General features: G+C 45.3%; 1 protein-coding gene across 1 annotated transcript; it reads left to right on the plus strand.

Annotated features, from left to right (window-relative positions):
• Positions 1 to 315: 315 nt before the first annotated feature.
• lama1 (laminin, alpha 1) lies at positions 316 to 24,398 on the plus strand. Its single transcript, XM_076158367.1, has 64 exons — positions 316 to 379; positions 2,665 to 2,835; positions 2,984 to 3,096; positions 3,913 to 3,964; positions 4,165 to 4,355; positions 4,460 to 4,639; positions 4,819 to 4,908; positions 5,086 to 5,203; positions 5,343 to 5,521; positions 5,670 to 5,763; positions 5,860 to 6,017; positions 6,155 to 6,295; positions 6,378 to 6,542; positions 6,656 to 6,757; positions 6,886 to 7,100; positions 7,464 to 7,575; positions 7,721 to 7,831; positions 8,079 to 8,206; positions 8,599 to 8,685; positions 8,817 to 9,028; positions 9,523 to 9,629; positions 9,748 to 9,928; positions 10,030 to 10,166; positions 10,255 to 10,488; positions 11,606 to 11,749; positions 12,051 to 12,230; positions 12,327 to 12,512; positions 12,739 to 12,866; positions 12,970 to 13,099; positions 13,193 to 13,333; positions 13,563 to 13,681; positions 13,801 to 13,890; positions 14,101 to 14,294; positions 14,383 to 14,525; positions 15,029 to 15,112; positions 15,202 to 15,313; positions 15,497 to 15,653; positions 15,802 to 16,012; positions 16,113 to 16,229; positions 16,342 to 16,505; positions 16,601 to 16,739; positions 16,818 to 16,920; positions 17,042 to 17,158; positions 17,250 to 17,432; positions 17,521 to 17,675; positions 17,772 to 17,915; positions 18,010 to 18,143; positions 18,672 to 18,825; positions 19,087 to 19,211; positions 19,309 to 19,459; positions 19,548 to 19,692; positions 19,805 to 19,946; positions 20,038 to 20,152; positions 20,277 to 20,447; positions 20,585 to 20,736; positions 20,958 to 21,152; positions 21,385 to 21,568; positions 21,685 to 21,791; positions 21,992 to 22,181; positions 22,313 to 22,462; positions 22,580 to 22,733; positions 22,836 to 22,969; positions 23,062 to 23,275; positions 23,957 to 24,398. Exons 1-64 carry the CDS (start codon positions 316 to 318, stop codon positions 24,109 to 24,111), a joined length of 9,255 nt encoding a protein of 3,084 aa, XP_076014482.1. The 3' UTR covers positions 24,112 to 24,398.
• Positions 24,399 to 24,652: the final 254 nt, after the last annotated feature.

A 24,652-nucleotide genomic window follows, 5' to 3' on the forward strand; every position in this document is an offset into this window, starting at 1 on the left:
TGTAGTTTTGTAATAGGTAGAGAAAGAGGGGAGGCAGGCAGACAGACGGATAGCTAGAGAGACCCCCATATCACCCCCACACATGGTACAGTCCACCACCCCCCTCTTTTTCAGCTGAATGAATGAAAGACAGAGAGAGACATTCCAACACATTGAGCCTCAGCACAAGTCTAATCCTCTTTCAACTCACAGTTTACATGCAAGTCAGGAGATTCACACCCAGTTTAGACTCGATTCAGACCCAGTTCAGATCCGTTTCAAGCCCAGTTTTGGATGCATTGTCTACACAGTTTAGCTGTTTGAGTTTTTGCAGAGATGAAGCTGCTGCTGCTGCTGCTGCTGCTGGTGCTGACGGAGCAAAGTGCAGCTCAGGAGAGAGGTCAGACATTTCCTTTTATTTCTACTCTCATTGCTGCTCATTTGTTCTCATTAGGAAGTTGTGCTGAAACTTTTAATGTACTCATTTGATGAAAGTTACTGACCTTTGATGGATATCTGATGTCCCTGAGTGAACTTAAAAGATGCATAAATAATGTTTTTTTTCTGGTTTTGACTGAAACTGAAGCAAAAAGGAAATACTATTCTAGAAGGTTATTTATATTCCCCCTCCCTTCAAAGAATTCCTAGATAGAAAAAGATATTAAAACATCTAGGTTCCAGAAAATTCTAAGATAAAAATTCTGATGATTCTGTAACTGGCTGCAAAGTTTCAACAAGTCTTAAAGCATAAACACATTTAAAAAACAATTCAAAAATCTCTTGGAACTTTTTCCCTCAAATGCTTTTTCTCCAATTGTATACAATTAAAAAAAAAACTTGCAAACAGAAAATTGTTGACAGAAATGAGGGAACATGTATTCATAAAGATGTTTGATTGAAGAAAGGTTCTGATTTTCACGTGTTTCATCCTATTTTTAGGTTTGTTAAGTATTGATTTTTGTTGCACTTCAAGATATTTTCAGTTCAAGATTCTTAATGGATGAAAGGATGATGGTTATTAGAATGATTGCATAGCTTGAAATAATGTTTTCCTGAGAACTTCAACCAACCAGCTAGCATTGAAATGTCCCTTTAATGCTTGATCACCTATCAGAACCAAAACCTTGAATAAGAATCAACAAACCAGACTGAAACACTGAGACGATGCTATAAGGTCATAATACATGTTAGTTAATCTGATCCTCTACGACACTTTACATGAACATTTGACCTTGTTTTGTTTTTTGTAAGACTTGACGAACAAATTGTTGTGTGTGTGTGTTTATTAGTCTGGGTGGAGCTAAGAAGTGTTAACGATCACACCGGCCCCCTTCCTGAAACACCTCGACAAAGCCCAATTACCCCTCTGCCCCCCCGCCCCATTCCCTCTGGGTGCAGTCTTATCACTTTATCTGTGTATTTGCATAATGATCAGATTTATTATTGTTTATGTTGATGATGTAAGATTTGCTCTTACCTCTGACTGGCCGATTTTATTTACACGTTTGGGACTCTGTGATGTAATCAGCTCATTTCTGGGAGGAAGAGAGACACTGATACACATCTGGCTCTGTGAGAACCTGCCTACTACTCCCTTAACAAAGACTGTGTGTGTGTGTGTGTGTGTGTGTGTCTCAGACCACCCAGTTGATGTTATCACACCTTCACAGACTCTCACAGCTGATCACACACAACAGTAATTAACATCTGTTTGTGTGTGTAGCGCTGGTCATGCACACACACACCAACACACACACTCACTTAAAGTCAGAGGATCAGAGGTGAGCCAGTTAGACATCATTTCATCTTATCATCGCTAAGTGAAAACAGTGTTTGCATTGAGATAAGTTAAATTAATTTATTCAGTTTTTGACCTGCTGAGACACTTGATACACCAAAAAACCCATCAATCTGAATGAGAAAGTGCAGTCTGCTGCAGGCTGCAGACAGTGACTCAGCATGAGGCTCCAGCTACAGTGTTTCCTGGCACACCACTGAGTCATTGTGTGTCTGTATCTGTGTGTGTGTCTCTATGTTTGTCTGCATTCACTGTCCCACATTCTATGGGGGAAGCGTGTCTTGTAAACTTGGATACCAGCAGTATCCTATTGATTCCATCCTGGTATATGGCTTAATCACATTTTGCACTTTTGCAATAAGTGTCCGTCATACCAACTTGATCCAACGATGGACTAATGAGTAAAAAAAAGCCATTTCAACAAATAATTAGTGCACAATTTGAACCTAGTGTTCCTGTTTGCATTCATGTATTGAATTCATTTAAAGCTGCGTTTTGGTTTTTTCAAATCTCGTGGGTTATCAAATACGGTGTCATCATGTCTGTTCTGCAGGAATGCTTCTACATGCATGTATTTGTAGTTATTATTACAGGCCGAGTACAATGTCACATTCTCCTCCTGCCAGGCCCTCGTTCATGCAGAAGACATACCGCTCATTTTTGCTTTTTTCCCTGCACCATCTCTCACTGTGGTCCTTTGCTGATGTTGACTTTAGTTGTTTCATCGTCTGACCACATCTGAAACATTCCATTAACCCGCCCGCTCTCAAAACTGAGAAGAACAAAGACTTTTCCCCCCCACAGGATTAAAAATGTATTTTTTATTTTGTAGCAGCTTTGTTACAAAATGCTCATGTCTACACACTCTGTCTCTGTCTGTCTGTCAGGTCTGTTTCCAGCCATCTTCAACCTGGCCAGTAATGCAATAATCACTAGTAATGCCACATGTGGTGATCCAGAACCAGAGGTTTACTGTAAGCTGGTGGAACATGTTCCAGGTCGACCATTCAAGAACCCTCACTGCCTGAGATGTGACGCCAACTCAGTTCTGTCCAAAGGTACCAAAGAGAAACACAAATAAAGCTTCAAGAACAAAGAGCAGCTGCATCTCACAGAGAATTCAAGCTTCCTGTCAATACAAAGTATGTAAATGACTTGGTCTTATACTCTAAAGGTGTACTGACACTACTTTATTTTGTGTTGCAGAGCGTCATCCAATCACAAATGCCATTGATGGAACAAACCATTGGTGGCAGAGTCCCAGCATCAAGAATGGCCGAAAGTTTCACTGGGTGACAATCACACTGGACCTGAAGCAGGTAACACACACGCCCGCACATGCAAACACACACACGCACACGCACACACACACACACGCACACACACACACACACACACACACACACACACACACACACACACACACACACACACACACCTGTGTTTCTTCAACATTTAGCCCATCTGTTGATGAGCTTTTACTTTGAGGGGCTTCCTGTCTAATGACAGTGTGTCTGCAGGAAGTTCACTCCTTTTAACCTCAGGGCGTCTGAACACTGTTTGTGTGTGTGTGTGTTTGTGTGTGTTTATATGTATGTGTGTGTCTAGGAATATTTTTGCCTCACACTGAATTTTAGATTACTTAAGAAAGCTTTTATTTCTACTGTCAAGAAGAAATACAAATGTTCACCATTTTTTCACAATGGGGACTCACCAGAGAAGACGCAACATACACACACGCACACACACACACACACACACACACACACACACACACACACACACACACACACACACACTGGTCCAAGGTTGTGTTTTCCACTGTTTTTGTCTCGTGACCTTTCAACTTCTTTACTTGTTGAGGTCTGGGCTCAATTATCATCAGGTTACATTCTCCTTCATCCAGTCTGAATTGGTTGATTGTAAACGTGCCCAGAGCCTGAGGGGGTGAAGCTCCTCCACAGCTGCTTTCAGGTTTTGGTGTTTTGTCCCTCAGGAGAAGGAATTCCAACCTCTGTCACATATTCAGTGTTTGTCAGTTTGTAGTTTGAGTCCCTACCAGAGCTGTGATGTCATCACCTGCATTATTACTGCACCAACTCAGTATGTCTGTCTGCCTGTCTGTGTCTCTGCAGATTTTCCAGCTTGCCTATATCATCATCAAAGCAGCTAATTCTCCTCGGCCAGGTAAGACCTGTCTGCCTGTCTGTCTGTCTGTCTGTCTGTCTGTCTGTCTGTCTGTCTGTCTATCTGTCCATTATTCAGTCTGACTTTGCTGTTTAAGCTCTTTTCTGTTTGTATATTTAGTCAGTTTCGCAGTTGTTGTTTTTATTTCATGCTGTGCTGCTCACACTTGGACACTTTCTAAACCTCTGTCTGTCTGTCAGGTAACTGGATTCTGGAGCGTTCCCTCGATGGCGTGAAATATGACCCGTGGCAGTACTACGCCATCAGTGATAGTGAGTGTTTGTCTCGCTACAATGTGACGCCACGACTGGGACCGCCCACCTACAAGAGTGACACGGAAGTCATCTGCACATCCTACTATTCCAGACTTAACCCTTTGGAACATGGAGAGGTAAGACAGCCACCTGTCTGTGTCTATGTCTTGATACCAAATACAGTATGTGACTCTCTCACAGTGGACCTGATCCTTTCCCTGTCCTTCTGTCTGTCTCTCAGCTCCACACCTCTCTGATCAATGGACGACCTGGAGCAGATGACCGGACCCCTGAACTCCTGGACTTCACCTCGGCTCGCTACATCAGGCTGAGACTGCAGCGAATCAGAACACTCAATGCAGACCTCATGACCCTGAGCACCCATGTCCCCAGAGACATTGACCCAATCGTTACTCGGAGGGTGAGACTAAGATAGAGAGACAGAGGTTTAGTGTTTGTCTCTGTTATGTATGAAGATGAATTAAATCAAATTTGATATTTTATGAACTTCTTAAATTAGAAAAATCAGTAACCCTTTTGTTATTATTCTATTCTGAATGTTTTTTCCTGTCTGTGTAACCTTGTGTGTGTTTGTTTCAGTATTATTACTCTATCAAGGACATCTCAGTGGGTGGAATGTGCATCTGCTATGGCCATGCCCAGAGCTGTCCGCTGGACCCTGTTACCAAGGCAACGCAACACACACACACACACACACACACACACACACACACACACACACACACACACACACACACACACACACACACACACACACACACACACACTCACACACACTCACATACAGATACTAAAGCATTTTGAATAAAAAATTAAATTCCACATTGTGTGTGTGTATGTTTACAGAAGCTGCAGTGTGTGTGTGAACATAACACGTGTGGTGAGAGCTGTAATGAGTGTTGCCCTGGGTACCACCAGCAGACATGGCAACCAGGAACCACCAGGGATGGAAACACCTGTGAAAGTAAGACACGGACACAGAGACAGGAAATAGTTCCTCACATCTTGTTCTGTTCCTTTTCACTTCATGCTGTCTTGAACAAAGAAAGCTTAACTCTCTCTGTCTGTCTGTCTGTCTGTCTGTCTGTCTTTCCGTCTCTCAGAGTGTAACTGTCATAATAAAGCGGTCGACTGTTACTACAATCAGACGGTTGCAGACCTCAGATTGAGTTTGAACACTCGAGGTGTGCGCCAGGGGGGCGGAGTCTGTATCCAATGCCAACAAAACACAGCCGGGGTCAACTGTGAGACCTGTGTCCCTGGATACTACAGGCCAGCTGAGGTACTACAACACCACAGAGTAAAAATGTTACAGGCTGGCTGAGGTATCACAACATTACACAGTATAAATAGGGAAGTAGCTGTAAAGTAACCAGGCCTGAATATGTGCGTGTGTGTGTGTGTGTGTGTGTGTGTGTGTGTGTTTGCAGGTTTCTTCGTATGCTGACTCTCCCTGTGTTGAGTGTAATTGTGATCTGCGAGGATCAGAGTCTCCAATCTGCTCAAGAGATGACACACAACCAGGTAACCACAACCACCATCATCATCATCCTCATCATCATCATCATCATCATCACGGTGTGCCTTTTTTCTTACGTATGTTTATGTGTGTGTGTGTAGGGGCATCTCCAGGACAGTGTGTGTGTAAGGAGGGGTTTGCAGGTCGGCGCTGTGACCGCTGTGCCTTTGGGTACAGAGACTTCCCTCAGTGTAGTCGCTGTGAGTGTAACCTGGACGGCAGCATCAACAGCGACCCCTGCAATGAGTGTATCTGCAAGGTGAGGGGCCTCCAACATACACACAACACAGTCACAGCTTATACCAAACACACTAACAACATTAACATAACACATCCACAACGCGTGTAGTACCTGAGGTGTGTTTCATGTGTGTTTTGTGTGTATTTCCTCCTCAGGTTAATGTGATGGGAGCCCACTGTGATCTGTGTAAGCCGGGTTTCTACAACCTGCAGGCTTCTGATCCGTTCGGCTGCAGTGACTGCTTCTGCTTCGGCGTCTCTGATGTGTGTGAGAGTTCTGATTGGTCGACAGCACAGGTAATACGCACACACTCAAACACACATCGTAGGAACGTACCGGGATCGACTCAGCTTGACCTGTCTGTTTTGTTTTCTCCAGCTGGTTCATGCAGAGGCTTGGCTCCGCCCCTCTCCGTCTCATTCCCTGCACTCCGCCCCCGTCATCCATGGCAACGAACTTCATGTTACCGCTAATAAGTCTTCCAGTCACGCCCACCAGCAAGTGCTGTCATGGGCTGCACCAGAGAGTTTCATAGGCAACAAGGTGGGTTCGCGGCACCATGACTCATTATAATTCTATATTCAATTGGAAATGTATAATTATGAATTATATAATCTAACCGTATTCCTGTCTGTCTCCCTCCTGTCTGTCCCTAGCTGGTGTCTTATGGAGGTTATCTGAACTATAGTGTGGTATATGACATCCCACTGGATAATGTGGACCACTCACTCCCGGCTCACTCTGACATCATCATCGAGGTAAAGAATGAAACAGTAATGCATAAAGTATTTGGAAAAATGCTTTGGAATTCTGTGTGAAATATTGTTGAACTAAAATTGTAAAACTGCTATCATGGAATTGATTTAATTCTCTCTATTGTCTCCAGGGCAACGGGCGCGCTATCCGTCTCTCCTCTCCACCTCTCCTCTTCCTCTCCCCACTGGCCGAGCGCACAGTTGCCGTGGCAATCCTCCCACAGAGGTTTGTGGATTCCAACACGGGTGCACATGTGACCCGTGATGACCTGATGTCAGTCCTAGCCGATGTGGCATCTTTTAGGATCAGAGTTCACCTCAACTCCTCCACCGATGGACCAATACGGTGAGGACAAGAACCTGATGGCGTCTAAGGAGACATTCTGATTATTTACAGGATATGGTATCGAAAAGTATTTTTACTAGCCATCGGTTCAGTCACAACACTCATGAACCACATCTGCTTCTAAACTCTGCACCACAGTAAAGAGTGATTGTTTTGTTGTAGATGAACTTTATCGGCTGATGTGAGACTGTAGATCAGAGTGACCTTCAAATGTGGCTGTTATTAGTTGAAATGATCAAATAAAGTCATACATTCTGGTTTATTCATTGGGAGTTTATGCCAAACACACTTAACCAACAGCTGATATGACACAGTTATGTCTAACTTACAATCTGTCTCTCTGCCTCCGTCTGTCTCTTTCAGTCTCAGTACAGTGTCTCTAGATGTGGCAGACTCTGTCTCAGAGTCTGGTGTCCAGGCTCTTGCTGTGGAGACGTGTGAATGTCCCTGGGGCTACAGCGGCACTTCCTGTGAGGTCAGCACTTCATTTCACCTTACTTTCCCAACAACTTGAGCAATATTCCAAATGAAGACAGAGAACACCTGTGTTACTACTTCAGCATGATAAGAATAGTTAAATTGTATCATCAACCTAATATATTTCATTGTGTGTGTCTCAGGCCTGTCTGCCAGGTTTCTACAGAGTGGGCGGAGTTTTGTTTGGAGGAAATTGTATGCAATGTGAATGTAACGACCACGCGACTGAGTGTGACATCAACGGAGTGTGTTTGGTGAGTTAACATACACACATATGTGCACCGGCCATGTTTGCAGAATACTGTGTTGATTCAACCACTCTCCTGATGCTAACAAGCCGGTGTTGCTGGCAGTTAAACTGAGAGATGAGGAAAAAGAGATATGTATTCATTTGTTGTTATTGTGTGTTTAAAAAGAACATGACATGCTAGCTGTTAACATGCTAAATGTGTAATCGCCTTACTTTGACTGTCTCCACCTATCTGTCTATCTTTTTATCAGGGCTGTACCCATAATACCACAGGACCCCACTGTGATCAGTGTCTTCCTGGTTTCTATGGTGATGCCACGGAAGGGACGCCTGACGACTGTCACCGTTGTGCGTGTCCTCTTACTCTGCTGTCCAACAAGTATGTCTCGTCTTCATCACTCTGACACCTTTTCTTCTTCATTTCAGACAGTAACATAAAACTGTTAGTGTTTACAGAAGCAACAAATGAGTGAAATATTAGCAGATCAGTTATAAGCAAACCTCACTAATTAAATTCTGAAGAAAGTGAAACAAACACTGTTGTTCTGACTAACTGGACTGGATCCTGTTTCAGTGTTCAATGTTGGCATGAGTCAGCTTGTTAGGGTGTCACTAAGGTTACCGTAAATGGTTGCTGTGGTGTTAGTAGATGCTATGGCGTCATAAGTTTAAATAAAATGTGTCAGTTTATTTGTGATTCCATTATTAAAGCAAAAGGTTAATAATGATGATAACAACAACAATAATAATTCTCTTTCTTCATGCGTCCAGCTTCAGCCCGACCTGTGTCCAAGAGGATTCTGGGAAAGTGTCATGTGATCAGTGTCAGGAGGGATACACAGGGACCAGCTGTGAGAGGTGAGGATGACTGATCAATGCGCTAATCACAGGCTGAAGGCTCAGTGTAACTCAGTCAATCACCATCTGGACAAGCATTCATAGAGCCCGTCTTTCTCCCTCTATCACACTTTCTCTGTGTCTCTCTCCAGGTGTGCCAGTGGTTTCTATGGTGACCCGAAAGTAGCGGGCGGCTCCTGTATCCGATGTGAGTGTAATGACAATGTGGATATCACTGAAGCGGGACACTGTGATGCAGTTACTGGGGAATGTCTCCGCTGCCGGGGAAACACAGCCGGCCCCCACTGTGAAGTCTGTCAGCCTGGTTTCCATGGTGATGCCGTGAATGCCAAAAACTGCCAGGGTAAGGGAAGATACACACACATACACACAGTGGAAAAAGCTGCTGCGACAGCACCCACTGGGTGAAGCTGCAACTTTACTACATCTTTTATCAGTGATTAAAAAATGCTGAACTGAACTTTACTTTAAATTCTGATACACATAAACACAACGATTGTGGGTGTCAACCTTCACTTTTAAAAGACCAAACACTTTGAAATGTTTAGACTTCAGAAACACACACACACACACATACACGCACGCGGGCCATATTTGTGCTACTGAAGAATGTTGATCTGTTCCATTCCAGATTAGATTCAAACTCTGACCTCATTGTTCTGCTTCATCACATGATTGTGCATTTGTGTGTGTTATTATGTGGAGGGTTCATGCTGCTCCCATCTAGTGACAAAATGATCAAACTGCTGTCTGCTGACCAGATAAAATGGGTTTATTCTGAATAATGACTGATGGATCAACAACTGCAATTAAAATAAAAATCTCTCTCTCTCTCAGAGTGCCACTGTGACGGCAGTGGCTCCCTCTCCAATGTGTGTGATGCCATGACAGGACAGTGTGAGTGCAGAGAGAATGTGACGGGACGAAACTGTGAGCACTGCCAGGTAATAACACACACTCACACATCATTTCTAAAAATCTGATTAATTTCTATATAAATTGTTAAATGAAGTAATGGAATGAATGGAACTGATGAAGCTCTGCTGTTGTGATTTTTTTTAGTTTGGCTTCTTTGGGCTGCAGAGTGGGCGTGGCTGCCAGCCCTGCAGCTGCAACCAGTCAGGGTCACGCTCTGAGTCATGTGACACAAATGGGCAGTGTGAGTGTGTGGAAGGTGTAGCTGGGGAGAAGTGTGACCGCTGCAGCCACGGTCACTATGGCTTCAACAGCCAGGGATGCAAAGGTAAACAAGGAAATTCTTTGTTCTGTGGTATAATAAAGAATATTCGTCATTTGGAAAACATTCTCTCAGTCTGATTTGACGAAGCACTCCTCTCTTCCCAGCATGCAACTGTTCTCACACTGGTGGTAACTGTGACTTGGAGAGTGGCAAGTGCATCTGCCCCGCCCACACAGTGGGAGACACCTGTGAGAGGTGTGAGACAGGCCACTGGGGTCATGACCTCATCACTGGCTGCAAGGTAAATGCATGAACACGCGCACACACATGCACACAAATACACACACACACACACACAAACTTTAATTAACACTTGTTCTCTGTTCAAGGTGTGCGACTGCAGTGTGGAAGGAAGCTTCAGCTCCCAGTGTGATCTGACCAGTGGCCAGTGTCAGTGCAGGGACGGCTTCTATGGCAGTTCATGTGACCAGTGTGCCGCAGGTTACTACGGTTACCCAGCATGTAAACCCTGCGGCTGTGATGTGGTGGGAACAGAGGCAGAATTTTGCAACACAACCCTGGGAGTGTGTAACTGTCTGTCCAACGGAGAGTGTGTGTGCAAGGTAACACTGAGTGTGTGTGTGTGTGTGTTTGTAGTTTTGAACAGCAGCCATCTTAAAGTTGCTTAAAGATGAGAATCCTATCAACAACAACAGAAGGCGCTCAGTAATATACTCGGTGGTAGCTTTAATGTTTCTGTTGATCTGTGTGTGGTTTTGATTAGTCTTGACTCCTGGAGTGAACACAGAGGGAGATTTCATGATATCTGCATGGATCCCAGCAGGCCTTGCAGATGTCTCAGCATGGATTCAGCTGCAGCTTGACTTCTCAAACACTGAGCTCCTTGTCATGCCATTTAGTCTTTAAAAAACATCATTTCAGAGTCTAACTTGGCTCCTCACTGCATCTTCCAACAAGATCTGTGAGAAACCTGATTGATACAACAGCTGATCTTTGCTGAACTCTGTATCATATGGGATCATGTGTTCCATATGACAAAGAGTGGATCAGGTGTTTCTGGGGTCTGAGTATGACACCCCTCCTTTGTACAATCTTGTAATCCCATGCGTTGCCCCTTGCAGAGCTCACAGCAGGTCTGCAGCATGAACACTGACAAGTCTTCACATGATACACAACATGGCAGCATGTTTGCTCTTTATCCAGCAGAAAGCTCACTTCACCTCTCTTTTCCCCTCTTTCAACCAAGTCCTAGTAAGTTTTGCATTGAGTTCAAGTCCAAAATAAGAACATCAACACCTACCTGAAGTGAAAGGTCCCTGCTCCCTCTTAAACACAATGCTCCGCTAATGAGGAGCAGGAGACTTTCCTGTGGTCTCACTGCGGCTTAATGAGTCAGACTTCATTGCATGTGTGAAATCTGTCTCAGTCTCTAAAAAGACCTAAGGAGCCACAAACACCTTCAGAAAATAGATTCAACATTCTGTCCAGCGTCCGGATCTTCTTTTATTCCTCACATTTTCTCATTAAGCAGCTGTGTTGTTCTAAACCTCACTGAACTTTCAACTTCATATTGGTGTGTGTCAGATGAATAAATGTAAAATCATTTCTTTATCTCAGGCAGAGGAATAAGATGTTAGATGAGTTACAGCCCCTCTCTCTCTCTCTCTCTCTCTCTCCCCCTCTGTGTGTGTGTGTGTGTGTGTGTGTGTGTGTGTGCAGGTGGGCGTTGCTGGTCGGCGCTGTGAGGAGTGTGTCGCTGGCCGGTTTGGCCTTTCAGCTCTGAACCCGGCAGGCTGCTCTCAGTGTTTCTGCTCCGGACTGAACGCAGACTGTGAGGAGCTGGGAGGACTGAGCAGAGTACCGGTTAGTTTTCAACACATACACAACATGTAACCCCTCTGTAACCAGAGGTTTCAGGGGGAGTTACAGGGGGCGCCAGACCCCCTGGTGTCATCGGGCGTTGGTCCCGGTGGCCGGAAATAATATAAAAGCAAAAAAGTGTTGTCCGTGACGTTCCCGGCGCCCGCCTGCGTAAAACCGGTGCCCGGTTTAATACCGTGCCCCCCAGGGACCCACGTTGGTCCCGGTGGCCGGAAATAGCAAAAACGTGTTGTCCGTGACGTTCCCGGCGCTCGCTGTTACTTACCTCTCTCTCTCTCCATAGATCACCCTGTCTCAGTCTCCTGCCCTGTTGTCAGTGGTCAGTCAGTCTCATCTGGAGGGTGCAGTTTCTGGGGTCTACCAGCAGGACGGCGACATGCTGCTGGACACCCGTCATCTGAACAGCAGCAGACTGGTCGGCCCACTCTACTGGAGGCTACCCAGACAGTTTGAAAGCAGCCAGGTACTCTAAAGCTAATAATTGACTTGCAGCTCCTCGTTCCTTTCTTTGGCTTATGTGTATTGTGTGTGTAACATTGTTTTGTATGTCTGTGTGTAGCTGCTGTCCTACGGTGGCCTGCTGTCTTACGTCGTGACCTTTTACGCGGAGGACGGCATAGGGCTGGCCAATCAGGAGCCTCAGGTCATGATGAGGGGCGGGATCCTGAGGAAGCTGGTGATATACACGGACATGGTCGCCCCTAGCAACGGCATTAGAACGCAGCATGACATCAGTCTGACAGAGGTACAACAGCCTGTTCAGCGGAGCATTGGAAAGCTAACATAATAATAATATAAACAAGATGACTCACAGGCTCAGGATGCATAATTATGTTTAATGAATCAGATTTTACCGGGGTAATATGACTCATGAATTATATTTAGGCTATCAATCAGGCTCACAACTTATCAAACATGGTAGTTGCCTAGGATGTCTGAAATTATAAATTGTTTGTGTCTTTCTGTCATAGCACAAGTGGAAATATTTTAACTCGGTGTCGGACAAGGCAGTAAGTCGCAGTGACTTTATGTCGGTGCTCAGTAACATCCAGTACGTCATCATCAAAGCTTCATACGGGAGCAGACTGCAGCAAAGCCGGTACACACACACACATACACACACAGTTGTCCTGACCTGTCAAACAGTCTTGAAACAATTCACAGGGTTAGAGAGTTAAAAGAGTAAATTTTATTTCTGTCAGAATCTTAAACATCACAATGGAAACTGCAGTGGAGGCAGAGGAAGTGGAAGGGTCCGAGGGTGAAAGGGGTGTGGCCAGGCTAATCGAGTCATGTGACTGTCCACCGGGATATGCTGGACTGTCATGTCAGGTAACAAATACTTACAAATGTAGACACACAAACATACACACACACACACACACTTCAGCTCACCTATCTTTCTTTCAACCTGTCTGTCTGCAGGAGTGCGCTCCTGGTTATTTCCGTCAGCCACTCTCTGAGTTGTCATCTCAAGGTCAAAGGAGATCTTATGTCCGTCCCTGTGTTCCCTGTCGCTGCAACAACCACAGCAAGAGCTGTGATATGGAGACTGGAGAGTGTGACGTAAGCACAACCACACACACACACACACACACACACACACACACACACACACACACACACACACACACACACACACGCGCGTTAAGTCTGCAGAAGTCTTATTGAAATCAGTAGAAGACAGTTGCAGTCAGTCAGTCAATAGAGAAGAAATCAATGGACATCAGTGTAAGTAAGTCTGTGGTAGTCAATAGAAGTAGAAAACTTCCTGAATTTGCTGTGTTTTGTGCAGACCTGTCAGCACCATACCAGTGGGCGGAGCTGTGAGCTCTGTGCCTCGGGGTATCATGGGAAAGTCAGCGGCTCCATCAGTGACTGCTCCCTGTGTGCCTGCCCCCTAAAGGACAACAGGTACAACTGCATCTCTGCTCTCTTTCCCACTGATCACATGTATTCCAACACTTCACTTGGGTTTATTCAATTAATTATGACTCAGACATCTCACTCATACCGTGCGTGTGTGTGTGTAGTTTCAGTCCCACCTGTGTGTCAGAAGGAGCATTTGGTGATTTCCGCTGCACTGCCTGCCAGCCGGGATACGAGGGACGCTACTGTGAGAGGTGAGAGAGAGAACATATGGCGACAGATGGCGAGAGCACTATTGCCCCCTACTGGCTAAAGTTGTTGTGTTTGGCGAGAGTGGTGCTGAGTTTGTTTCTCTGTAGAGGAGAGTTTTTCCCAGTCACACTGTTCTTAGAGCGATACCTAGTGAAAATGAGAGGAACTGCAGCTGTCACAACGTCAAACTGACCCGATGGATGTTGTTATAGGTGCTCTCTTGGTTACTATGGTAACCCATCATCGTCGGGCAAGAAGTGCAACCGTTGTAGCTGCAGCGAATGGGGCTCCTTGAATCTTCTCTGTGATCCAGTGACTGGACAGTGTGAGTGCAAGACTGGGGTCAAAGGTCAGCTCTGCGACCAGTGTGAGGAGAGGCATGTCATGGAAGGAGGACAGTGTGTGTGTAAGTACTGATAATGTCCACGTACAAAAAACACTCAGCGATTGAATGACATTCAGCATTATGAGAAATACTCTTTGTTTTGTCTCAGCGTGTCAGGATGATTGCACCGGCCCACTGCTGGATGACCTGGACACACTGGACAAACACCTACTGGCTGTCAACATGACCAGCCTAGCTGTGGCACCATACCGCCAGCTGGTGGCCTTGGAGAACCACACCAGAGACTTCCAGGTACACACACACACACAGAGAAAGAGAGAGACAGATGGCAATAAATCCTAACTTTAATGATGCCTTTTCGACAATGAAATGACACTAACCAATTTCCCTGTTAGTAATTATATTGGATAACCACAGCACAGGTTTTGATATATATGCAGTATTTGATCTTGATCCTGATTTAGCAGGCTAAAAAGAAAAGCAAAACTAACAAAAACACCTACTTGAAATATTAGGTCTCACTCAGAAGGGCGCCTTAAATTTGAAGAAATCATTAAATGTCTAATGGGTTAAATGTCAATTTATATGCAAATCTGACTCTGCCCTTTCGTGGAGTGGAGCAGACCTCAATAGTTGGATTCCATTCAAAACCCCACATAATTTCCTGCCAAAAAGTGTTTAAATCCAGTAAGAGACAGCTTGCATAATATCTGATATATTTCTCTTCTCAGTAACAGGAAAGGAAGATAATGATTATGATTTGTTGTGTCTCTCTGCAGGCTTTGATCTCAGAGAACAGCTCTGTGGTGCTGCGTTTGTCCAGAGTGGAGGATGAGTTGACCCATTTGACCTCTGACCTCAGTGCAGTGCTGCAGCAGGTACACCTGTACAGCAGATTCTTTTCAGTTTCCTTTGTAGGAGAAATGACAGTGAAATGACGTGTTGACATGTTCCTCTGAATGTTTAGGCCTCTCGTCTCTCTGCTGATGCGGATGAAGTAGACGTGTCCACCAATGACAGTCTTTCCCAGGGTGCATTACTGCTTGAGAGAATCAACAAGCTTCAGCACAACATTCATGGTAAACAGTGACAAGAATGCATAAGACAACAGCATAAACAGCAGCATGAGTAAACTGTATCAATAGTGATTATAGAATTTGTTCAGTCTGCTTAGTAAAACGTTGATAACAGACAACATCAATTCATTCAAATGATATTGGAGAGAAGTAATTTAAAAACTTTGTTGTATTTGATTGGTCCAGTGCTGGAGAAGGAGGCGCGGCATCTTAACCAGACCACAGAGGAGGAGCTAGATCCAGCCAATCACACACGCCTGCTGGACGAGGTGGACTCCATGTTGGAAACCATCAACGCTGTCAATCTAACAGCTGCACACTCTGCTGTCAGTCAAGAGCTCAGGTGTGTGCATATGTGTGTGTGTGTGTGTGTGTGTGTGTGTGTGTGTGTGTGTGTGTGTGTGTGTGTGTGTGTGTGTGTATCTTAACATAATCTGCTATTATTTAAAATTTTGTTTGAACTTTATCTCTCTCTCTTCCTCTCCCCCTAGTCTGGCTGAGTCTCTCCTCCACTCCCTTCAGGCAGACTTCCTGTCCCATAGGGCGGTGGTTGATGACAAACTCCACCCGCTCTCTGCCTCTCTTGCTTCCCACTCGCTCACACTGCAGCACACACAGGGACTGCTGAGCGAAGGCATGCAGCAAAACACACTAACAAACAATCTGCTGGAGGCAATACACACTCCACTCCACAAGTACCAGGTACACACACGCTACTGACATACTGGAACACGCAACCTTCCAAACTCACATTGATTGATTGATTGATTAACTACCTTCTCTCTCTCTCCTTCTTCATCAGTCTCTCTCTCAGAACCTCAGTCGTGATCGTCTTGCTGTGGACCAAGCCCTGGACTACAGTCAGCAATTACTTGGTGAAACGGTCAACCTGGCTGAAGAGCTAGTAAACATTACTGCAGTAAGAAAAACAAACACACACACACACACACACACACTCAAATACACGAAAAATAAAGTTATTCCCCACTCTTGAGGAACTAATAATAACGATAATGGTTGTGTCATTCCAGCAGGGAGAGATGGTGGGCAGTCAAGTTGATCAGTGGCGCCCCCTGCTGAGGAAGAGAGTGGATGGTCTGGTTGTTGGGCTGAAAATGACAGATGCTCTGGAGAAGGTGTACCAAGTTGAGAGCCACGCCCAGCTGCTACAGAGCCACGCCCACTCAATACATAGGTACTGTGTGTGTTAAGACAGAAGAGGTTCAAGATTTTGGCTATCAGAATTCTAATTTAATTAACTGTCTGTCTCTATGCCTGTCTGTCTGTCAGCTCTCTCTCCTCAGTTTGTAATGTCTCCCAGAATGGCAGCCTCTTGTTTCGGCTGGACAGTGACGTCACAGAGCGTGTTGACTCTGCCCAGCAGGTTGCCTTGATGGCCCTTCACTCTGCCTCGCAGGGTCTCAACATGGTAACACACGCACACACACACTGAAGCACACACACAATCTCTCTGCTCAGCTATAAGGTAATTCTGTGTTTGTCCCAGACGGTCCAGTCTGAGCCGACGCTGTCACTGGTGGGTGAGACTAGACTGAATGACAGTGCTGCTGTTCTGGAAGAGAGCAGGCGATTCAACAAGACAAGTGAAGGTCTGTCTCTCTCTCTCTCTCTTCATCTCTCTCTCTCTTTCTCTGTCTGTGTTTTGCTGTCTTTCTGCCGCCTGTCAGTCTGTGTACCTGTCTGTAATCAATGATCTGTGTTTTCCCGCAGATCTGCAGTTGAATATCACCATGGTAATGTCAAGGCTGTCATTGGTCAGAGAGAACACCCGTAATGCCAGCCTCCTCCTTCGTCAGCCAATGGGAGAACTGCAGAGCCTGTCTAATGGTGAGTCTCACCTGTTGTTTCCCATGTGAGTGACGACAACACGTCAAAAAGTGGAAATAACTTAACCGAGGTGTGTGTCTGTGTGAAATAGTTTCATCAGCGACTCTGCAGCAGACCCAGAGCCAGGTAGCAGCAGCACACTCTGGCCTGCAGGAGGTGCTGCAGCGGCTACAGCAAATCAGAGAGCAGCTGGACAATTCTTCTTCTGTGGTGGAAAAAACCAACAAGACTGTGAAGGAGACCAACCAGCTAGTGACTCACACACACACCACAGGTTGGTCAACACACACACACACACACATAGTTAAATACTGAAAAAGGAGATCATTTCACTCACTTACTTCTTGTTCTCTGTGTTTCAGCCAATGAGGCGCAGCGTAAGATGGAGGAGGCGGAGCGTCGCACAGAGCATTTGATGGACAGGATCAAGCCACTGAGCATTTTACGAGAATCTCTGAACAGGAACCTGTCCGACATCAGAGAGCTGATTGAACAGGCCAGGAGACAAGCAGCCTCGGTAAACGCACGCACACAAACACAATGATAATGATGCTGCTGATGATGGTGACGATGATGGTGACGATGATGGTGACGATGAAGGTGTCTCTTTCAGATCAAAGTGGCAGTGCAGGCAGACCGGGACTGCGTTCGCTCCTACAGACCAGAGATTCAGTCCAGTAACTTCAACACCCTGACACTGACGCTGAAAACCTCCAGTCCAAACAATCTGCTGTTCTACCTGGGCAGCAAGACCACGGTAACACACACACACACACACACACACACATACATAAGCACATGCAATCTGTCATTTACATAAATCTTTCTTTCTTCTGTGTTGTGTTTACCAGGTGGACTTCATGGCAGTGGAGATGCATGATGGGAAGGTGTCTCTTGTGTGGGATATAGGCTCTGGCAGCACCAGGCTGGAGTACCCCGGCCTGGATATCACCAACAACAAATGGACCCGCATCAACGCCACACGGTAACTTTACCAATTCATTCAAACACAGCTTGCGGACAAGGAGGCAGCCTGAGCTAACAGCCGGTCACACGACCTCTCAATACTGAGATCCCTTCTGTGCAGAGCTCCAAAATATCTTTCAGTTGTATTTACTAGGACTCATTTGAATGCACTGATGCTATTTAAAAAACTTCTTGGTGACAAGCCATGATAAATCAGCCACAGCGAACCATTTCCACTCTCTCCTCTAATCGTTTTGCAGCTTAACATGAGAACGCCCTGAATTGCAAATGCATCAACATAAACATGCAATTTTTATCGATACAGCTTTTCTCTCATTTCACCATCACAAACCCCCGAACGTCACATTAGTAAATATAGACAACTGGTATTTGTCCCGTTACTGTCCCGCAGTAAATCTAGTCTTTAAACAGGGTGGTCAGTACATGTACGTAGATACTTTGAATTTGTTTAGTTTGTGTGGACAAAGATAAATGTGTGTGGAGAATGGAGGGATGGGGTCTAATGTGATGACTTTGTTGTGTGTAGGTTTGGTGCACTGGGCTCTCTGTCGGTCCATCAGCTGGAGTCACAGTCTGCTGTGTTGCCAGCGGTAACAGGAACATCACCAGGACCAGCCCGTATCATGGACATCGACAATTCTACAGTGATACACATTGGAGGACTGGGAACACACACTAGGGTAAAACACATACACAACACAATGTCCTTTGCTATGAGATACAGTAAAAAAACTGTCACGTGCTATGTGCAATCCTTTGTAAACATAGTAGCCATTATGAATTTGTAACTTATAGGGTGATGTTTACTGTGGTGTGATATAAACACAAACACAGGACTTAAATGCTTTGTGTGAAGTGAAACTGATGGAATACCAACTTTCTTAAGTAAACTAACTGTATGTGTATGTGTGTGTGTGTTTGTTTGTGCGTGTGTGTGTCAGAGGCCCTCAGTGTTGCGCTCCTCCACCTTCCATGGCTGTGTCGGGGAAGCATTTCTAAATGAGAAAAACGTCGGTTTGTGGAACTATGAAAGCAGAGAAGGAAAATGTGGAGGCTGCTTCAGCAGGTACACACACCAGGTCACCACACCTGTACATCACAACAAAGTTATGTATCATATCTACGAGCTTCCTAACCGTCTACAATGCATGTCTGTCCATTAGTCCCCAGGCAGAGGAGACGTCGTTCCACTTTGACGGCTCTGGATTCTCTCTGGTCCAGAAATCTCTCCGTGCCACCTCCACCTCCATTGTCCTTCTGTTCAAAACACTGTCACCGGGGGGATTAATGCTGTACCTGGCATCCAACAACACTGTAAGATACACACACACAGGTGTCTCTGTAACTGGGGCTCTTATTGTGAAGGAGACATGTATTTACACTCGGTTTCTGTCTCAAACAGAGGGACTTCCTGTCCATAGAGCTAGTGGAGGGGCGTGTCCGTCTGACCTTTGACCTGGGCTCTGGTCCCCTGATCCTGATCTCTAACAGGAAGTACAACACTGGAATCTGGTACAAGATCACACTGCAGAGAAATAAACGCAAAGGTTACTACTCTAACTATTCATTATGAAGCAATATAAATACGGTGCTATTAATAGTATTACAGTATTATTAATGTCTTTCATGTTGTCTGTGTGTGTGCGTGTGTGTGTACAGGATACTTGTCCATCATGGCAGCAGACCAATCTTCAGCAAAGGAGGTATTGGAGGCGGAGTCTCCAGGGACGGCCTCTGACCTGAACCGCTCTGATCTGGACCCCATATACATCGGAGGGCTTCCGACCTCCAGGCCAATTAGGTGAGGCGCCTGTGAGCCAATCAGAAGACTCCCATCAATCTCTGTCTTCACATAGCAGTCTGTTTGACCCGTCTCTCTGTGTGGTTGCTAGGCGACAAGTGGTGTCCAGGTCATTCGTCGGCTGTATAAAGAATGTGGAAATCGCACGATCAAACTTTGACCTACTGCGGGACGCATATGGTGTCAGAAAGGGCTGTGTGCTGGAGGTACACACATACACACACACACACACACACACACACACACAGACACACACACACACACAAGTGAAAATGGTTGAGCGTCTTTATTGAATGATCTGCTCTAATTCTAAGTCTAATTCTCTCTTAGGCGGTGCGGAGTGTGTCGGTCCTGAAGGGAGGCTTTGTGCAGCTCCCTCCTCTGTCCCTTGGCCAGGAGGGGGAGCTCTTGCTGTCATTCTCCTCCAATAACCAATCAGGAGTCTTGCTGGCAGCTTTCACTGATGACCGCACCCAGCGCGCACAGCGACATACACAACAGGTAAAGAGGAAGGTGGGAGAGAGAGAGAGAGAGATGTGTTGAAAAATGTGTGTGTGTGTGGAATTAACATGCATTGTGTATATTCTTACGTGTGTGTGTGTGTGTGTGTGCGTGTGTGTGTGTGTGTGTGTGTCCAGTCCTTCCTCTCGGTGCACCTGGTGTCAGGCCTGTTGGAGGCGGAGCTGGGAGAGGTGGGCGGGGACACTCAGCGAGTAGTGGTGTCCAGACCTGGAGGTGGATCCTTCGCTGATGGAATGAAACACTCCCTGATCATCAGCATGAAGAGGAAGTAGGTGTTGCCATGGAGACTGTAGAAACCTTAGCAGAGACAGACATCCTGCTGTGTTTTTATGTGATTCCCTGCTTTGGTTTCTTCTATTTGCCTTATCCCCTCTGAGTTTTCTTGGCCCCTCCCACACCCTCCTGTCTCTCCTGTTGCTTGGTTTGATTTGAATGAAGGTCCATCATATCTCAGTTGTCTCACTCTTTGTGTCTGTCTTTCTTTCTTAGGTCTCTGTCCATCCAGGTAGATGAGGAACACGTAGAATCTGTCTCTCTGTTGGCCAGAGGATTTTCCCCTCTGTTGCTTTCCTCCTTCTACATTGGTGGACTGCCTTCAGGGGAGGAGTCTCATCTGCCAATCAGATTACAGGATCTCTCCAGGTCATTTCGGGGCTGCATCCAGAACCTGGTGGTGGGCAAAGCGTAAGTCACACACATGCACACACACATATACACACATTTTACAACTTCTTGTATAACCAAACTGTATGAACAAGTACTCTTTTCACAAGCTAGTTACTCACTCACTCACTCACTCACTCACTCACTCACTCACTCACTCACACTCACTCACTCACTCACTCACTCTCTCTCTCTCTCTCTCTCTCTCTGTCTGTCGCTCATTGGTTAACTGTTTGATGATGCCTCCTTCCAGACTTGTTGACCTATCAGGAGCTGTGAGGTATGAGGGAGTGGATCTCAACAGCTGTCTGTTGGAGGAGAGGGCTGGGGGGGCGGTGCTTCCTGATGACCCAGACCTTGAGCCCACTCCTGACCCCTCCCACTTGGCGTTAGTCCCACCCACCCACCTCAGTTCCCTGACACCAGGAACTCTAACGGTATTAAATGAGTTTATATACTCACACAAAGATGTACTATTAAATTGTATTGTACTTATTGTTAGGTTATGTGTTGATGTCATTGATTCCTGATTATTGATCTGTGTGTGCTCCAGTGTTCATCAGAGGCAGAGCCAAAGTTCTTGCCTACAGCGGCTCAGTTTGGTTTATCCAGACACAGTCATATGACCTTCATCATCAACCCAAATACCATCCGCAAGAGGTAAGAGAGAAGTGGACTCTATTAAAAACAGTATCTAAAAAAAGTAATACAGTAAGGCACAATTGCACGGACGTTTATAAAGATAATGTAGTAATAAAGGACAAGAGTTTTGTACATGTACTGCAGTAAAAGTATGACCCGGTTACTTTCTTTGTGCTACTAATGAGGTACTGATTTCCTTTTGTCCTGTGTGTCCTCAGTTTGTCGTTGCGGTTGTCGTTTCGTACCCGGGCTCACAGCGGTTGGTTGGCCGTCCTGTCTCACCCCAAACACACAGACTTCGCTGTCCTGCGTTTGGAGGCGGGTCGCCTGCTGCTTTCAGCTGACCTGGGCAGAGGCCCCGCCTCCGTCACCTCACCTGTCCTTGTGAATGATGGACAGTGGCACATGGTAAGTGAAACATGCTAAGGCTCAGCTCAGCTCACGCTCCACTGCATGTCTCTCTTTATATAAACTACATTACCTATATAAACCTTTATTTCTTTCTTTTTCTCACCCTCTCCCTCCCTCTGTCTGTCCAGGTCAATGCAGAGGTCAGTCGGCGCTCTGTGTCAGTGTCAGTTGACGGTTCAATTCCCGAATCGGTGATAGTTAAAGGAAACCAGCTGGATGTGGACAACATGCTGTATCTGGGAGGACTTCCACACACATTCAAAAACAGGAGGATCAACGTATGACACACCACACACACACACACACACACACACACGCACAACTCAAAATTGCTACAAATATAAATGTATGAGTATTTGATTATCTTCCTGTCTGTCCTCCTGTCTGTCTTTCAGGTCAGCTCTAGTCTTTCAGGCTGTATTCGCTCTGTCAGTTTGAACAGTGCTGTGTTCAATCTGTCCAAACCGTCCTCTCAGCATGATGTCACATCCTGTTTCACAAATGACCAAACAGGAAGCTTCTTCAATGGCACTGGATATGCTGCACTCAGTGAGTCTGTGTGTGTGTGAAGCTGTGTGTTGTAAAGAATGTTCATGTTATTTACACAAATCTACTGATCTAAATATCAAATGTGTGTGTGTGTATTTGCAGTGCGCGACGGCTACAAGGTGGGCTCTGATATGTCAGTATCTCTAGAGTTTCGGACAAGCCAATCAGATGGCATCTTACTGGGAATCAGCAGTGCTAAGGTCGACGCTATTGGACTTGAAATGATTAATGGACAGGTAGGTGTTTGTGTGTGTGTGTGTGTGCGTGCGCGCTTGCATGTGTGACTGAGTAACTGAAAACTGTTGTCTCTCCTCCTCTGCGTCCTTAGGTGGTGTTTAATGTAAACAACGGAGCTGGACCAGTGTCGGTACGTTCTGTAAATCAGATGCTGTGTGATGGACAATGGCACCACCTTGTGGCCAGGAAGACCAAACACACCCTGACTCTGAGTGTGGATGGGCGGAGCTACGTGACCTCCAATCCCTACCCGCAGTCTACCTCCGCAGAGACCAACAACCCTGTCTACTTGGGAGGATACCCCGGTAAGACATGTACACACACACACACACACACACACACACACACACATTGCTGCAGGACACATATAAATCAGCATGAAATTGGGTCCTTATTTTAAAAATAGTTTACTTGAATTCCCCTCAGAGATTTTTTATGTTCGCTTTTATCAACCAAAACAATCAATAACATTTCTAGAGTGATGGATGAATTCAATGGGAATTTATTGATCGGCTGGTGCACCGCAGGCAGAATACCTCACACACTTTGACCTTGTTATCGACTTGTTTGTACTGAAGAGGAGAGGACACGGTTCACAAAAAAATGGCCATGATTATTCAAGTGTGGGAATCAGATAAACAGGGCATGGTCACATAGAAACAAACAAATAACATACAGACAAATAAACCATCCATGTAGCAACGTATCAAAAATACACAGTTGCTGCCCTCTTGTGGCACAACGTTAAACAGCATGATGTAAGACGTTGATCCACAAAGAAAATATGGTGAAAATATGATGTATACACATGTAGCACAAAGTCAGGTATAACACAACAAGATTCTGATTCAGAGAATATGAGCACTTGATTGATAATTGTATACTTATTGATTCACTTTTAAGAGTAAACATTGTTTCTCTCTCTCTCTCTCTCTCTCTCTCTCTCTCTCTCTCTCTCTCTCTCTCCGTGTCTTGTTGCTGTCCAGTCGGTGTGAAACAGAACTGCCTCTCTATCAGGTCTGGGTTCAGAGGTTGCTTGAGGAAGGTTCAGCTTGTTAAATCCCACCTGAATGATGCTCTAGACTTGAGCTCTGCCTACATCCTGTCTGGTGTTGTTCCAAACTCCTGTCCTGCTGCCTAGCAACACCCAGTCCCTGTTTCCCCATCAGACTAAGAGGGCATATGATATGGATTGTAACTGCAGAAAATTAATAATGTGAATGACACAACTGACCTCTTTCCGGTGTAAATCAGAAGCTGCACTCCTGAACATTCCTGCCTCTAAGTGACGTGATATGCTGTGTTTCTGATGTTTTTTTTAATTCTCTAGTGTTAATTCTGAAGCCACATGTGATTAAAGTTAGTTAATCTAAAAATTGCTTCAAACAAACCTGACAGCATGATTAATGTCTAGACAGTTGTTTTTGTGGAATGCTAAAATAAAGAAAACCAAATGTATTAACAAACTTACTGCAATGTTCGTTTTACACCACTGCCACAAAATGGGTGTTTGTGAGTGTGTCTAACAGCTGCTGCTCAGCCAATCATGGGGGGGGGGAGGAGAGATTAATACTTGTGGGTGGAGTCTGATATTTGCAGTTAAAACCAATAATCCATCTACTTGTATGTCACCATAACCTAGAATTGAAGAAGGGCATGATCGGTGTCCAGTTAACAAGATG

The sequence above is a fragment of the Genypterus blacodes genome, unplaced genomic scaffold, assembly GCF_046128005.1.
Source record: "Genypterus blacodes isolate CSIRO-AG114 ecotype Tasmania unplaced genomic scaffold, CSIRO-AGI_Gbla_v1 ptg000076l_1, whole genome shotgun sequence".
NCBI classification, from domain to species: domain Eukaryota; kingdom Metazoa; phylum Chordata; class Actinopteri; order Ophidiiformes; family Ophidiidae; genus Genypterus; species Genypterus blacodes.

Bases quoted from the DNA above. Each gene is read 5' to 3' on its own strand.
- lama1 (XM_076158367.1), top strand. From the start codon at position 316: ATGAAGCTGCTGCTGCTGCTGCTGCTGCTGGTGCTGACGGAGCAAAGT. The intron at 19,460-19,547 runs GTAAGATACACA...TGTCTCAAACAG, and splicing joins ACCTGGCATCCAACAACACT to AGGGACTTCCTGTCCATAGA. The intron at 20,737-20,957 runs GTAGGTGTTGCC...TTTCTTTCTTAG, and splicing joins ATCATCAGCATGAAGAGGAA to GTCTCTGTCCATCCAGGTAG.